At 32.3% G+C, this 14,592-nt stretch overlaps 2 protein-coding genes across 2 annotated transcripts; both read right to left on the bottom strand.

Annotated features, from left to right (window-relative positions):
- Positions 1 to 6,745: 6,745 nt before the first annotated feature.
- dynll2a (dynein, light chain, LC8-type 2a) lies at positions 6,746 to 9,981 on the bottom strand. Its single transcript, XM_083548973.1, has 3 exons — positions 9,582 to 9,981; positions 8,467 to 8,602; positions 6,746 to 7,970 (listed from the first exon to the last, which is right to left on the bottom strand). Exons 2-3 carry the CDS (start codon positions 8,596 to 8,598, stop codon positions 7,833 to 7,835), a joined length of 270 nt encoding a protein of 89 aa, XP_083405099.1. The 5' UTR covers positions 8,599 to 8,602; positions 9,582 to 9,981; the 3' UTR covers positions 6,746 to 7,832.
- A 58-nt stretch (positions 9,982 to 10,039) lies between these two features.
- srsf1a (serine and arginine rich splicing factor 1a) lies at positions 10,040 to 13,645 on the bottom strand. The gene is made up of 5 exons (XM_083548959.1): positions 13,488 to 13,645; positions 13,172 to 13,376; positions 12,198 to 12,370; positions 11,863 to 12,035; positions 10,040 to 11,381 (listed from the first exon to the last, which is right to left on the bottom strand). The coding sequence occupies exons 2-5, from the start codon at positions 13,357 to 13,359 to the stop codon at positions 11,187 to 11,189; spliced, it is 729 nt and encodes a 242-aa protein (XP_083405085.1). The 5' UTR covers positions 13,360 to 13,376; positions 13,488 to 13,645; the 3' UTR covers positions 10,040 to 11,186.
- Positions 13,646 to 14,592: the final 947 nt, after the last annotated feature.

Genomic DNA, 14,592 nt, shown 5'->3' with positions numbered 1-14,592 from the left:
AACTATACTCTAATATACTATACTATACTATACTATATTAGATTGTACTATACTATACTATACTATACTATACTATACTATACTATACTATACTATACTATATTCTACTAGACTATACTAAACTATACTATACTATACTATACTATATTAGATTATACTATACTATATTATACTATACTATACTATACTATACTATACTATACTATACTATACTATACTATACTATATTAGATTATACTATACTATATTATACTATACTATATTATATTACACTATACTATACTATACTATACTATACTATATTATACTATACTATACTATACTATACTATACTATACTATACTATAATAAACTATATTATACTATACTATACTATATTATACTATACTATACTATACTAAACTATACTATATTATACTATATTATACTATACTTTATTAGATTATACTATACTATACTAAACTATACTCTAATATACTATACTATACTATATTAGATTGTACTATACTATACTATACTATACTATACTATATTATACTATACTATACTATACTATACTATACTATATTAGATTATACTATACTATATTATACTATACTATACTAAACTATACTATACTATATTAGATTATACTATACTATACTATACTATACTATACTATACTATACTATATTATACTATACTATATTAGATTATTCTATACTATTTTATACTATACTATACTATACTATACTATACTAAACTATACTATACTATACTATATTAGATTATACTATACTATATTAGATTATACTATACTATATTATACTATACTATACTATATTATACTATACTATATTAGATTATACTATACTATATTATACTATACTATACTAAACTATACTATACTATACTATATTATACTATACTATATTAGATTATACTATACTATATTATACTATACTATACTAAACTATACTATACTATACTATATTATATTATACTATACTATACTATACTAAACTATACTATACTATATTATATTATACTATACTATATTATACTATACTATACTATACTATATTATACTATACTATACTATATTATACTATACTATATTAGATTATACTATACTATACTATACTATACTATACTATACTATATTATACTATTCTATATTATACTATACTATATTGGATTATACTATACTATATTATACTATACTAAACTATACTATACTATACTATACTATATTAGATTATACTATACTATATTAGATTATACTATACTATATTATACTATACTATACTATATTATACTATACTATACTAAACTATACTATACTATACTATACTATACTATACTATACTATACTATACTATATTATACTATACTATACTATACTATACTATATTAGATTATACTATACTATATTATACTATACTATACTAAACTATACTATACTATATTAGATTATACTATACTATACTATACTATACTATACTATACTATACTATACTATATTAGATTATTCTATACTATTTTATACTATACTATACTATACTATACTAAACTATACTATACTATACTATATTAGATTATACTATACTATATTAGATTATACTATACTATATTATACTATACTATACTATATTATACTATACTATATTAGATTATACTATACTATATTATACTATACTATACTATTTTATACTATACTATACTAAACTATACTATACTATACTATATTATACTATACTATATTAGATTATACTATACTATATTATACTATACTATACTATACTAAACTATACTATACTATACTATATTATATTATACTATACTATACTATACTAAACTATACTATACTATATTATATTATACTATACTATATTATACTATACTATACTATACTATATTATACTCTACTATACTATATTATACTATACTATATTAGATTATACTATACTATACTATACTATACTATACTATACTATACTATACTATATTATACTATTCTATATTATACTATACTATATTAGATTATACTATACTATATTATACTATACTAAACTATACTATACTATACTATACTATATTAGATTATACTATACTATATTATACTATACTATACTATATTATACTATACTATACTATACTATATTATACTATACTATACTAAACTATGCTATACTATACTATATTATACTATACTATATTAGATTATACTATACTATATTATACTATACTATACTATACTAAACTATACTATACTATATTATATTATACTATACTATACTATACTAAACTATACTATACTATATTATACTATACTATACTATACTATATTATACTATACTATATTATACTATACTATATTAGATTATACTATACTATATTATACTATACTAAACTATACTATACTATACTATACTATACTATACTATACTATACTATACTATACTATAATATATTATACTATACTATATTAGATTATACTATACTATATTATACTATACTATACTATATTATACTATACTATACTATATTATACTATACTATACTAAACTATGCTATACTATACTATATTATACTATACTATATTAGATTATACTATACTATATTATACTATACTATACTATACTAAACTATACTATACTATATTATATTATACTATACTATACTATACTAAACTATACTATACTATATTATATTATACTATACTATATTATACTATACTATACTATACTATAATATATTATACTATACTATATTATACTATACTATATTAGATTATACTATACTATACTATACTATACTATACTATATTATATTATACTATACTATACTATACTAAACTATACTATACTATATTATATTATACTATACTATATTATACTATACTATACTATACTATATTATACTATACTATACTATATTATACTATACTATATTAGATTATACTATACTATACTATACTATACTATACTATACTATATTATACTATTCTATATTATACTATACTATATTGGATTATACTATACTATATTATACTATACTAAACTATACTATACTATACTATACTATATTAGATTATACTATACTATATTAGATTATACTATACTATATTATACTATACTATACTATATTATACTATACTATACTAAACTATACTATACTATACTATACTATACTATACTATACTATACTATACTATATTATACTATACTATACTATACTATACTATATTAGATTATACTATACTATATTATACTATACTATACTAAACTATACTATACTATATTAGATTATACTATACTATACTATACTATACTATACTATACTATACTATACTATACTATATTAGATTATTCTATACTATTTTATACTATACTATACTATACTATACTAAACTATACTATACTATACTATATTAGATTATACTATACTATATTAGATTATACTATACTATATTATACTATACTATACTATATTATACTATACTATATTAGATTATACTATACTATATTATACTATACTATACTATTTTATACTATACTATACTAAACTATACTATACTATACTATATTATACTATACTATATTAGATTATACTATACTATATTATACTATACTATACTATACTAAACTATACTATACTATACTATATTATATTATACTATACTATACTATACTAAACTATACTATACTATATTATATTATACTATACTATATTATACTATACTATACTATACTATATTATACTCTACTATACTATATTATACTATACTATATTAGATTATACTATACTATACTATACTATACTATACTATACTATACTATACTATATTATACTATTCTATATTATACTATACTATATTAGATTATACTATACTATATTATACTATACTAAACTATACTATACTATACTATACTATATTAGATTATACTATACTATATTATACTATACTATACTATATTATACTATACTATACTATACTATATTATACTATACTATACTAAACTATGCTATACTATACTATATTATACTATACTATATTAGATTATACTATACTATATTATACTATACTATACTATACTAAACTATACTATACTATATTATATTATACTATACTATACTATACTAAACTATACTATACTATATTATACTATACTATACTATACTATATTATACTATACTATATTATACTATACTATATTAGATTATACTATACTATATTATACTATACTAAACTATACTATACTATACTATACTATACTATACTATACTATACTATACTATACTATAATATATTATACTATACTATATTAGATTATACTATACTATATTATACTATACTATACTATATTATACTATACTATACTATATTATACTATACTATACTAAACTATGCTATACTATACTATATTATACTATACTATATTAGATTATACTATACTATATTATACTATACTATACTATACTAAACTATACTATACTATATTATATTATACTATACTATACTATACTAAACTATACTATACTATATTATATTATACTATACTATATTATACTATACTATACTATACTATAATATATTATACTATACTATATTATACTATACTATATTAGATTATACTATACTATACTATACTATACTATACTATACTATATTATATTATACTATTCTATATTATACTATACTATATTAGATTATACTATACTATATTATACTATACTAAACTATACTATACTATACTATACTATACTATACTATACTATACTATACTATAATATATTATACTATACTATATTAGATTATACTATACTATACTAAACTATACTATACTATACTATACTATACTAAACTATACTATACTATACTATATTATATTAAACTATACTATACTATACTATATTATATTATACTATACAATATTAGATTATACTATACTATACTATACTAAACTATACTATACTATACTATACTATACTATACTATACTATACTAAACTATACTATACTATATTATACTATACTATATTATATTAAACTATACTATACTATACTATATTATATTATACTATACTATATTAGATTATACTATACTATATTATACTATACTTTATTAGATTATACTATACTATACTAACCTATACTATACTATATTATATTATACTATACAATATTATATTATATTATACTATACTATATTATACTATACCATATTAGATTATACTATACTTTACTTCACTATACTATACGCTACTTTACTAAATTATATTATACTATACTATACTAAACTATATTATATTGTACTATACTATACTAAACTATATTATATTGTACTATACTATACTTTACTATACTATATTATACTATTTTATGCTATATTATATTTTACTTTACTATAGTATAATATACTAATATATTATAATATTATACTATATTATAATATATTATAGCAGCCAGTGAGAGTCAGAAAAGGATGTGCAGGACCTCAATGATGATTTGTCACTGCAGTCTGCTGAAACTTTAAAATGCTGGAACATGACAACCCACATGTTTATGTCTGTTTCATCTCATGAAATCCAAGTTTTTAGAGTGTGCACAGGAAATAAGGTGAGTGTAAATTCATGACCTTTTGTATTATTAGCACACTGCACTTACTCTCTTTCTTATAGTGTTCATACATGCTCTGTAAACATATTCAATTCAAAGCATTCATATTAAACAAAATGTTATATTTCTGGGGGTTTATTTGTCATCAGTACGAACTTGGGTCATATAGAGAACCTTACAGCAGCTGTTGGGGATGTCTTTTTAAGAGTGTATTTGCAGAGAGTCTCATTTCTGCACTCACACACACACACACACACACACTCATGTGCACAGATTTTATGGTTCAAAAGGGACAATATCCAGATTAGATCAATGACTCAGAAGCAGAGGTGAAATGCCAGAGGAACGCCGCACTTCATAAGAAATAAACTTGCAAAAGCGACAGAGCTATAAAAACAAATGTCGTGTTTCAGCACATCTTATCATACGCCCTGGGCTATAAAATCAAGATGATTCAGTGGTAAGGTATACAGAGTGTATTCTGACCTTGGGTGAAAACACTGCAGGCCTCATTACTGAGCAAGACCCCTGTGTGTGGTGAGGCTGCCCTCTAGTGGCCAACAGTGATCACAGAACAATCGCAAAAGCTTGTGGAGGCCAACCAAATTGCGAATAGCAGAGCATCTTTTGTTTTGTTTTCTGAAATATTTTGTCATTTAACAAATAACGTAAAAGTGGATTTGTTTTTTTGTACGTGCTTATTTTTAAAAATTCTTTAGGAAGGAGGACATGGTGTGTGTTTGTTAACTTTCATTAAAAAATTACGATAGAGAAAACTGTTTATAAGCTCAGGTTACATGTCATAACCTGAGTGATAACAGAAATTAAACATTTACAAATTAAAAATGTAATTATAGTCAGTTAAAAAGTATGATGTACAGGATGGGCTGGGATCTGAACTCATGACATTCAGACCCAGAGCCCAATGCCTTAACCACTAAGCCACCTTTCTGGGAAATTGCTGTATAATAAGATGAGAAATTAAATATCAATTTCTGGTGTAAAATAAAATCAGCATGTGTGGTTTGTTTATTTTTTCTTTTTCATTTTCCTACAACATAAGGCACATTCATGCATTACTCTATAGATTTTCTCCAGCGATGAACAACAGTGGGTACACATATTTGTCAACTCTGCATCACAATTGTGTAACTATTTCTTTATTGATATTCCACAATACAGCAAAATTACTAATGCAAACAAAACCCAGAGATCATTTACACATATTAAGAATGACTGACTGGCTGGCTTTATGTCATGGGCAGCATGTACCTGAGGGTACAGTGAAATGGAGTATTAGTAATTTACAGGACTACCAGTAGAGGGAGGCATGAGGTGATGGGCAAGACACACAGACATGGCAAAAACATACAAGTCACCCAAACCTCCACCTTATAAGAAGATGGGGGAGATGGTATGTAAATAATTTCAAACTTATTAGCAGACTGAAGACGGTGAACAATCCTGTGCACACAGCCCAACATTTACATTCAGGCAAGTGACAAGAAAGAAATGAAACACAAAATAATGCTGAACACATCCTGAGGAAAAGCAGTGTGTTTAATGAACCTTAAATAATTTCCCTAATAGACACAATTTACTTTGTAACATTGAAAGAATCTTTCGGAAAAAAAAACAAAAGGAAATACAGATTCACGGAATACGAGTGCGATTTGTGCATCTGTAACCTATCCGGATCCTAGCAAACAAGCACAATCTGAACCCAATGACAAAAAATTGGCAAAAACAATCAAAGTATAAATTAACCAACATTAATTATTTTCATTACTCTCTCTCCCCCGTGATGCACACAAACACACACACTGTGCTCGTGAGACCTACATGGCAGTGAAGACTACTTAAACAAAAACATGTCTTAGGAGAAAAATAATACCAATGCACTTTTTTTTGTTTTTTTGGATTTGATTCTGCCATTGCTTTATTTAACCAAATTCCCTCCTGCCCCTCACAGATCCTATGCTCGAACAAACTTCGTCAGGACCAAAAAACTAAAACTCTCCCGAGAAACATGGGACACCTACTGAAAAGCAACTTAACTGCAACATATGCACAATTAGTATGGTACACAGCCCATGCAGTTACGCACAGTCAGCACAGTCATGGTATGGCCTTGTTTAATATTTGTAGCATGTGGTTAGACGGGACATTGGCCACTAGTGCATCTTGGTCCATGTTGGAAAAAAAGAACATTCTACACTCGCTGTAGGACTTCAGCCTGATTTGAACAGGAGGATGGCAACCTGGCCCAAGTAGAAGTAAATGAAGTGCTTCGTCTCATGGGTGACGTAGCTGCCAAAGTTTCTTCCCACAATGCAGTGCCATGTTGGGTTGTACTTCTTGTCAAACTCCTGCAATGGAGTAAGAAAAAAAAAAATTGGTTACAATCTTTATTATGGTTTTGGACATTGTCCTTTAGGAACTTGTGTGTTTAACTAATGCACAGCTCAGGTTATAAACAACGCTATATGCAATGAAGTCATAGGACAAGTAGGAGTCCAAGTAGGACTGATAATTAAAATGTTAAAGAAAACAGATACAAATCTGAATGGACATTCGATAGCACCCAGATGATAGGTCCTTTTTTGAGTCAGATTCTCTCGAGGTTTCTTCCTCATGCAATCTCAGGGAGATTTTAATTGCCATGTTCACCACCAGTTCGCTCATTAGCGACAAACTTACAATTCTAAAGAATAAACTTCTGTTTGTATCTGTAGCCACTTTGAGACAATGTCCATTGTTAAAAGCGCTATACAAAAAAAACTGACCATTTGCATGTGAATACTGGGTGATTTCGAAAGCCAGGATCGTGAAACGTGTGTGTGTGTGTGTGTGTGTGTGTGTTACCTTTTTGATGTACGCGGCGATGTCCTTCTCGATGTTGTACTTCTCCATGGCCTGTGTTGCACAGTCCACTGCATCCTGCTGCATGTCCTCAGACATGTCAGCATTCTTGATCACAGCTTTCCTGTCAGTCATAATGCTAAAAAGAAACAAAACACAAAAGCCAAAGTCAGATATAAAAACATGACCAAAGTTGAAGTACTTCTCGGACCGGAGCGTGCAGACGATGCTCTCTGTGCCTGCATGTGTTCAGGTGTGGCTCCGTCTGTTCATACTACAAACTCCCATAGAACTGCTCCAGCATCATCAGTCAGCTCCTGTAAGAGTTCTGTTTGATCGTATTTCCCTTCACTTTGATAACTTAATAAATGTAAAAGCATTCGACTTTAAGTGAGCCAGCAGAAAAAACCCTTTCCCTGCTGTATGCCTTGTGCTTTAACAGAGAGGCCTTTCAGTGGTGGGTCTCAGGACTGCTCTCTTACTGCCACAAACTCTCTACACACTCCAAAGATGTGTTTTGTCAGGGTAATTCTGGAACACCTGATAAGTAGAAGTGAGTCTAAAGTAGGTTAAATGCTTAATGGATGGTTCAGCTTTTTTTTCACCACACACACAAAATAAAGTGCAACCAGCCAAGATGGATCACCAGCTGCATCTGAGCAAGAATACACCTAATAATGGTTTATTAGTAAATTTAAACTGCATTTTATGGCAAGACTTCACTAAATTCCTCAAGACTCTATCCTGGATCGCCAGTGGAAGGCATCACACACACTCACACCCAATCTAGGAACCATTTGAGGACCAGGACATGGAGAGATCATTTCCAAATTTCTGATAATTAAGTATTAATATCCATATGCATCCATTTCGCTTAAATGTGACTTTTTTTTTAGATGTGATCAAAGCTAAACAGTAATCCAGACGAAATTAGGATGTCTGAGATCCTGCAACATCTCCTGGACATCAGAGCCCATGGCCTACTCCTCCGCACGCGCACATTAGATTCGCACGCCGCTTCTCCAGGAGTCGTTTCTAAACCTGCATTCATGTGCAATCCGGTAGTTTCCTTCCAAAAACCCTCCAACCCTCCAAACACGTCAAGCTGTGGGACTCACCTTCAGCAGATGATGTTTCGCAAGCAAGAAAAATGCCAATAATGATAAATATGTGCACCACAGCCCGAGCTTGAAGGTTTGTATTCCGGGTTTTTGCGTCCTTTCAGGATGAGCGTGGTGTCTACAGGAACTCCAAGTCGTAGAAGCTGAAGCTCTGCTCGGTTTCGGTTCTTCTGCTCTCCAACGCGACGCTTTCCATTGGCTGCAGCTCTCCGCCTCCGCCGCGTGGCTTGTGCGCGCGCTTTCCCTTCGCTCCGCTCTGCCTGCATCTTATTGCAACCCATAATGCATCTTTGACCGGAAACACAATAAGCTTCCCACACACTCCTTCAACCTCATATTAGTGACATCCACCGTTTTGCCACCATGCATTTTAAACGTGTCCAATTTTATGCATTTGTGATGCAATTCCATAATCATCATTAGAATAAAAGGAGCCACTCATTGTTCATCAAATATTTTTATTATTGAAATTTTGTTCTCTAAAAATACTTAAAAAATAAATGAAATGCTAAACGATGTAAAAGCATCTACTACAGTCCATTAAAGGACAACTGACCATCTACAATTGCATGAGGATCACCACTAAACACACCTCCCACTGTTTACCAGCATGCTCCTGCTGCCTCCATCCCACATGACTGCAGTCTCCTCCTTAACGTGTGCAAGAGAGAAAACCACCAGACCCCAATGTGGAAAAAGGAGCCAATCAGAATTTAGAGAAACTAAGAAAAAAAATCATATACATGTGTACATATATATATCCTGGAGGAATTGGTTCTGTTCCATGTATCAGCACTCCCTAATCCTTCATCTTCATTATGAACTGATCCCAAGGAGCCTCAGCAAAAAGCAGGAAAAGGTCAGAGTTCTATAATGGACATCACAATGAAAATGAGATTTATTGAGATAAGCATCCATGTCCTCTATACACAAACCTCATTATGGCCTTAGAGTGAATGTCTACCTTGATTAAGCAGCCTGACATCAGATTGGATGTAAAAGTATAGAATAACATGAAATTCAGTTAATAATACAAAAAAAAACAACAACAATACTTTGCACCAGAGGAAGCACCATTTCCCTCTGATTTGCTGGTAAAGAAACAGAGACCTGACTGGTTATATGCATTTTAAACCTATAACTCGAATGATTCAGCAATTCTTTATTACAACGTATCAGATCATCCTTCTTGACAAATGACTACAGGAAGACAAAAGGGTAGAACACACGTGAGCTCACTCATGAACGACAGATGGCATTTACAAAAATATTCAGAGGCATTGAACAACTCTTTGTTTGGTCAATGAGAGTTCCGTCTTGTATTCAAAAGAGGACAAAGGAAAGGTGAGAATGTGACGGGGGTCGACATAGTCCTTTAAAAAGCATCGTAAAAAAATAAATGGGTGTCGATGGTTAAAGAAGTGTGGGTCGAGGACAGGAGGGGGGGGGGTGTAGAGGACGATCGGTAAAAATAAGGAAGACACAAACTAAAATTTTTAAAAAAGGAGGGGTGTAAAAACAAAAACTAACTCAACAGCTTCACCAAAAACAGGGGAAGGGAAACTCAAACCCAAAGCACCACAGCGGTGGTGAATGGAAGGCTTATGAGCGGGAGCGAGAGCGGCTGTGCCGAGGGGAGTACTGTGGGGAATTTCGGCCACGCCGAGGCGAGTAGCTGCGGCTACGCTCGTTACTGCGACTGCGACTTCTGCTGCGACTGCGGCTTCGAGACCTCGATCTTCCATAGCTTGGACTGCGTGGGCCGTCCACTTTCACACGGATATATGAGGTTTCCCCCTAATAACAAAATAAAACAGAAGGAAAAACAATTCTAAATAAACAGTAACAGAACAACCTGACCACTAATTACTTACCCATTATTTATCATTTCCTTAACAAATATTGTACAATAAAGTTTTAACAGGAGTAGTGTTGGTGGGCTTAAACACTCCAGACTGCTTCTAAAAGAATAACAAACGAGGCCCATTCCCAAAGTTTATTTTGGTTAGGTAATTCTAATTTCCACTACACAAACTAAAAAAAAACCTAATGTACACAAAATCACAATAAAGCAGTTATGTTCAGCAAACAAATGAGTTTACACTGACCACAACTTCCAATTTACTCCCATTTTATTTATGTTGTCCCGAACTGCCTACCAGATAATATTAGAAAGATGATGGAGGACCTGAAATATAGATCCACCCCAGATTTATAAAAAAAAAAAAAAAAAAAAACATAATACAGCCAGAACATCCCGAACTAAACCCAAACCTACCTCATGTGATCGGAATTTAGTGTTATCCAGTTTTCGGACAGCGTAGGTCATGTCTTCTTTGCGCACAAACTCCACCACACCGGTCCCATCTCGGAAAACGTCAGCATAACATACATCGCCTGCTTCACGCATGTGATCCTTCAGATCCTGCCAACTGCCGCTCGGTGGTAAACCTGCAGTTAACAAACCCGATATGCTTAACTCATGGCGTGCCTGGCATTGTGCACGCACGCGCTATCAGTCTAATACTTCATATAACACAGGAAAAAAACAAGTCCGAAGGCCAACAAGACAAAGTACTCTCAGATGCTTTGGTGTTTAGTGGTTAAACTGACCTGAAACAATGACTCTATATTCAGATCGCCTGGATGGAGGTCCATAGCGGCCTCTCGGAGCTCCACCAAAGCCCCCTCTCCCCATACCACGACCGCTTCTAGGAAACTCCACTCGAAGCCGATAGCCGTCATAGTCATATCCATCCCGAGCACAAACAGCATCCTCTGCATCTCTGAGGAGGAAAACACAGGGCATGATCGTTTTATTAAGTGCTGGCAACAGATTTTTACACATATGTTACTTCATTTATACAGACACTACTGGTGTATACATGTGTTTTGGAGACAATGTGAGGGAGGCGAGATTGAGAAGGTTTGGACATGTGCAGAGGAGGGACATGGGGTATATCAGCAGGAGAATGCTGAGGATGGAGCCACCAGGAAAGAGGAGGTTTATGGATGTGGTGAGGGAAGACATGAAGGTAGTTGGTTTGATAGAGGCAGATGTAGAGGACAGGGGGGTATGGAGACGGATGATCCGCTGTGGCGACCCCTAACGGGAGAAGCCGGAAGTGAAAGAAGAAATACATACAAACCAGTAGTACACTTCTAATTGAAGACACACTTTGCTAGAGCATTAGCTTACGCACCAAACACACCATAGTTACCAAACTTTACACACACAATCTGTTTAACAACTTTGCAAACGTGGTTTAAGAAAACATGTTCTAAGTAACTAAAATACTCCAATATGCACAATTTTAACTCTAACCCCCAGCAGGAGTGCACACCACCACACCACACTATATGCTAGCTGCGTGACGCCATCATTAGCCGCCGAACGGCCTGAAGACTTCAACACAATAACAAGCTGCAGCCCAAAAGTTTTTATGCAAAGTCAAAAACATTACAAAAGAAGTCTGTAAATATTCTAACCTAAATAATGAATGCATCTGAATGAGGGATTAAGAACAGACCAGACGGTCGCAGGACCGTTACACCATGCTATGCTAATCTCTCTCTCACACACACACCTGGGGTCTTCAAACTCGACAAAGGCGAACGGTGGCCCTCCGCGTCGGTTCTTCAGGTCGATATCTCTGATCGCTCCGTATTTGTAGAACACATCCTCGACGTCTTTGGTGCGGATATCAGGCGGAAGGTTTCCCACATAAATCCGGCAGTCATTGCTACCAGCAGGGCCTCGGATGACTCCAGACATGGTAGAAAAGAAGCGTGCTGGAAATGAGAATATACACACTGCAGTCAACCAAACGCGAATCAGTCACTTAACACACACATGCAGCACAAAAACAGCAAACAAAACGACCCAAAAAAAAACCCACACACCAGAAGTAACCGGCGGCGGCGATGTGGTTCAGTTTCCCCTGTGAGCTGCAGACAATAAGCGCGTGGCGCCTCCCGCCTGCACTGTGCGCTCGCGCCTTCACTTCCTTTCCATTAACCGCGCCGAGCGTGGAGCGGATGAATCCCGGAAACTCAGCCGCATCACGCATCATCATGCTTATCAATTGTCGAATCCGGCTGCATCCGCGAGACGAAATACTTCTTTCATTCTTATCTTTTCCCTTTTGTTTCGTAAATGCTAATACATTGCTATGTGAGCACGTTAAACTTTTTGTTTTCTCACTGTTTATTTCTATTAATTCAAAATTATTTATATTTATTTCTCCTTTATATGAGTAAACAACTTTTTAATCTTATTGTTGCAATCCTAGAGATCACAATATAAAAGATATAAGGATATTTCATAACACACCTTAATTATTTTTTATAACTTTTATCTTCTTCTTCTTTCGGCTTCTCCCATTAGGGGTCGTCACAGCGGATCATCCGTCTCCATACCCCCGTCCTCTAAATCTGTCACACCAGCTACCTGCATGTCTTCCCTCAGCACATCCATAAACCTCCTCCTTGGTCTTCCTCTTTTCCTCCTTCCTGGCGGCTCCATCCTCAACATTCTTCTACCGATATACGCCATGTCCCTCCTCTGCACATGTCCAAACCATCTCAATCTCGCCTCCCCTCGCTTTGTCTCCAAAACGTCCTACATGCGCTGTCCCTCTAATAAACTCATTTCTAATCCTGTCCATTATCCTCACTCCCAACAAAAACCTCAACATCTTCAGCTCTGCCACCTCCAGCTCCACTTCCTGTCTATTACTCAATGCCACTGTCTCTAAACCATACAACATTGCAGGTCTCACCACAGTCCTATAAACTTTCCCTTTCACTCTTGCAGATACCCTTCTATCACAAATCACTCATTTCACTCTTCTCCACCCACTCCACCCTGCCTGCACACTTTTTTTCACTTATCTAACACACTCTCCATTACTTTGTACTGTTGACCCCAGGTACCTGAACTCCTCCACCTTCTCCACCTCTTCTCCAGCGTGTACCTGCACCTCTCCAGGCTCTTCTCAACCTGCTC

Source organism: Silurus aristotelis (assembly GCF_946808225.1).
Source record: "Silurus aristotelis genome assembly, chromosome: 8".
Classification (NCBI taxonomy): domain Eukaryota; kingdom Metazoa; phylum Chordata; class Actinopteri; order Siluriformes; family Siluridae; genus Silurus; species Silurus aristotelis.
Note: the sequence above shows the minus strand (reverse complement) of the source record. Positions and strands in the feature narration are given on the sequence as shown.

What these genes read in the sequence shown, in the direction of transcription:
- srsf1a (XM_083548959.1), bottom strand. Translation starts at nt 13,359, where the DNA reads ATGTCTGGAGTCATCCGAGGCCCTGCTGGTAGCAATGACTGCCGGATT. An exon ending in GTCGAGTTTGAAGACCCCAG is followed by an intron (nt 12,371 to 13,171) that starts GTGTGTGTGTGA and finishes TTTCCTCCTCAG; the next exon opens with AGATGCAGAGGATGCTGTTT. An exon ending in ATATAGAGTCATTGTTTCAG is followed by an intron (nt 12,036 to 12,197) that starts GTCAGTTTAACC and finishes TGTTAACTGCAG; the next exon opens with GTTTACCACCGAGCGGCAGT.
- dynll2a (XM_083548973.1), bottom strand. Translation starts at nt 8,598, where the DNA reads ATGACTGACAGGAAAGCTGTGATCAAGAATGCTGACATGTCTGAGGAC. An exon ending in TCGCCGCGTACATCAAAAAG is followed by an intron (nt 7,971 to 8,466) that starts GTAACACACACA and finishes ACTCCATTGCAG; the next exon opens with GAGTTTGACAAGAAGTACAA.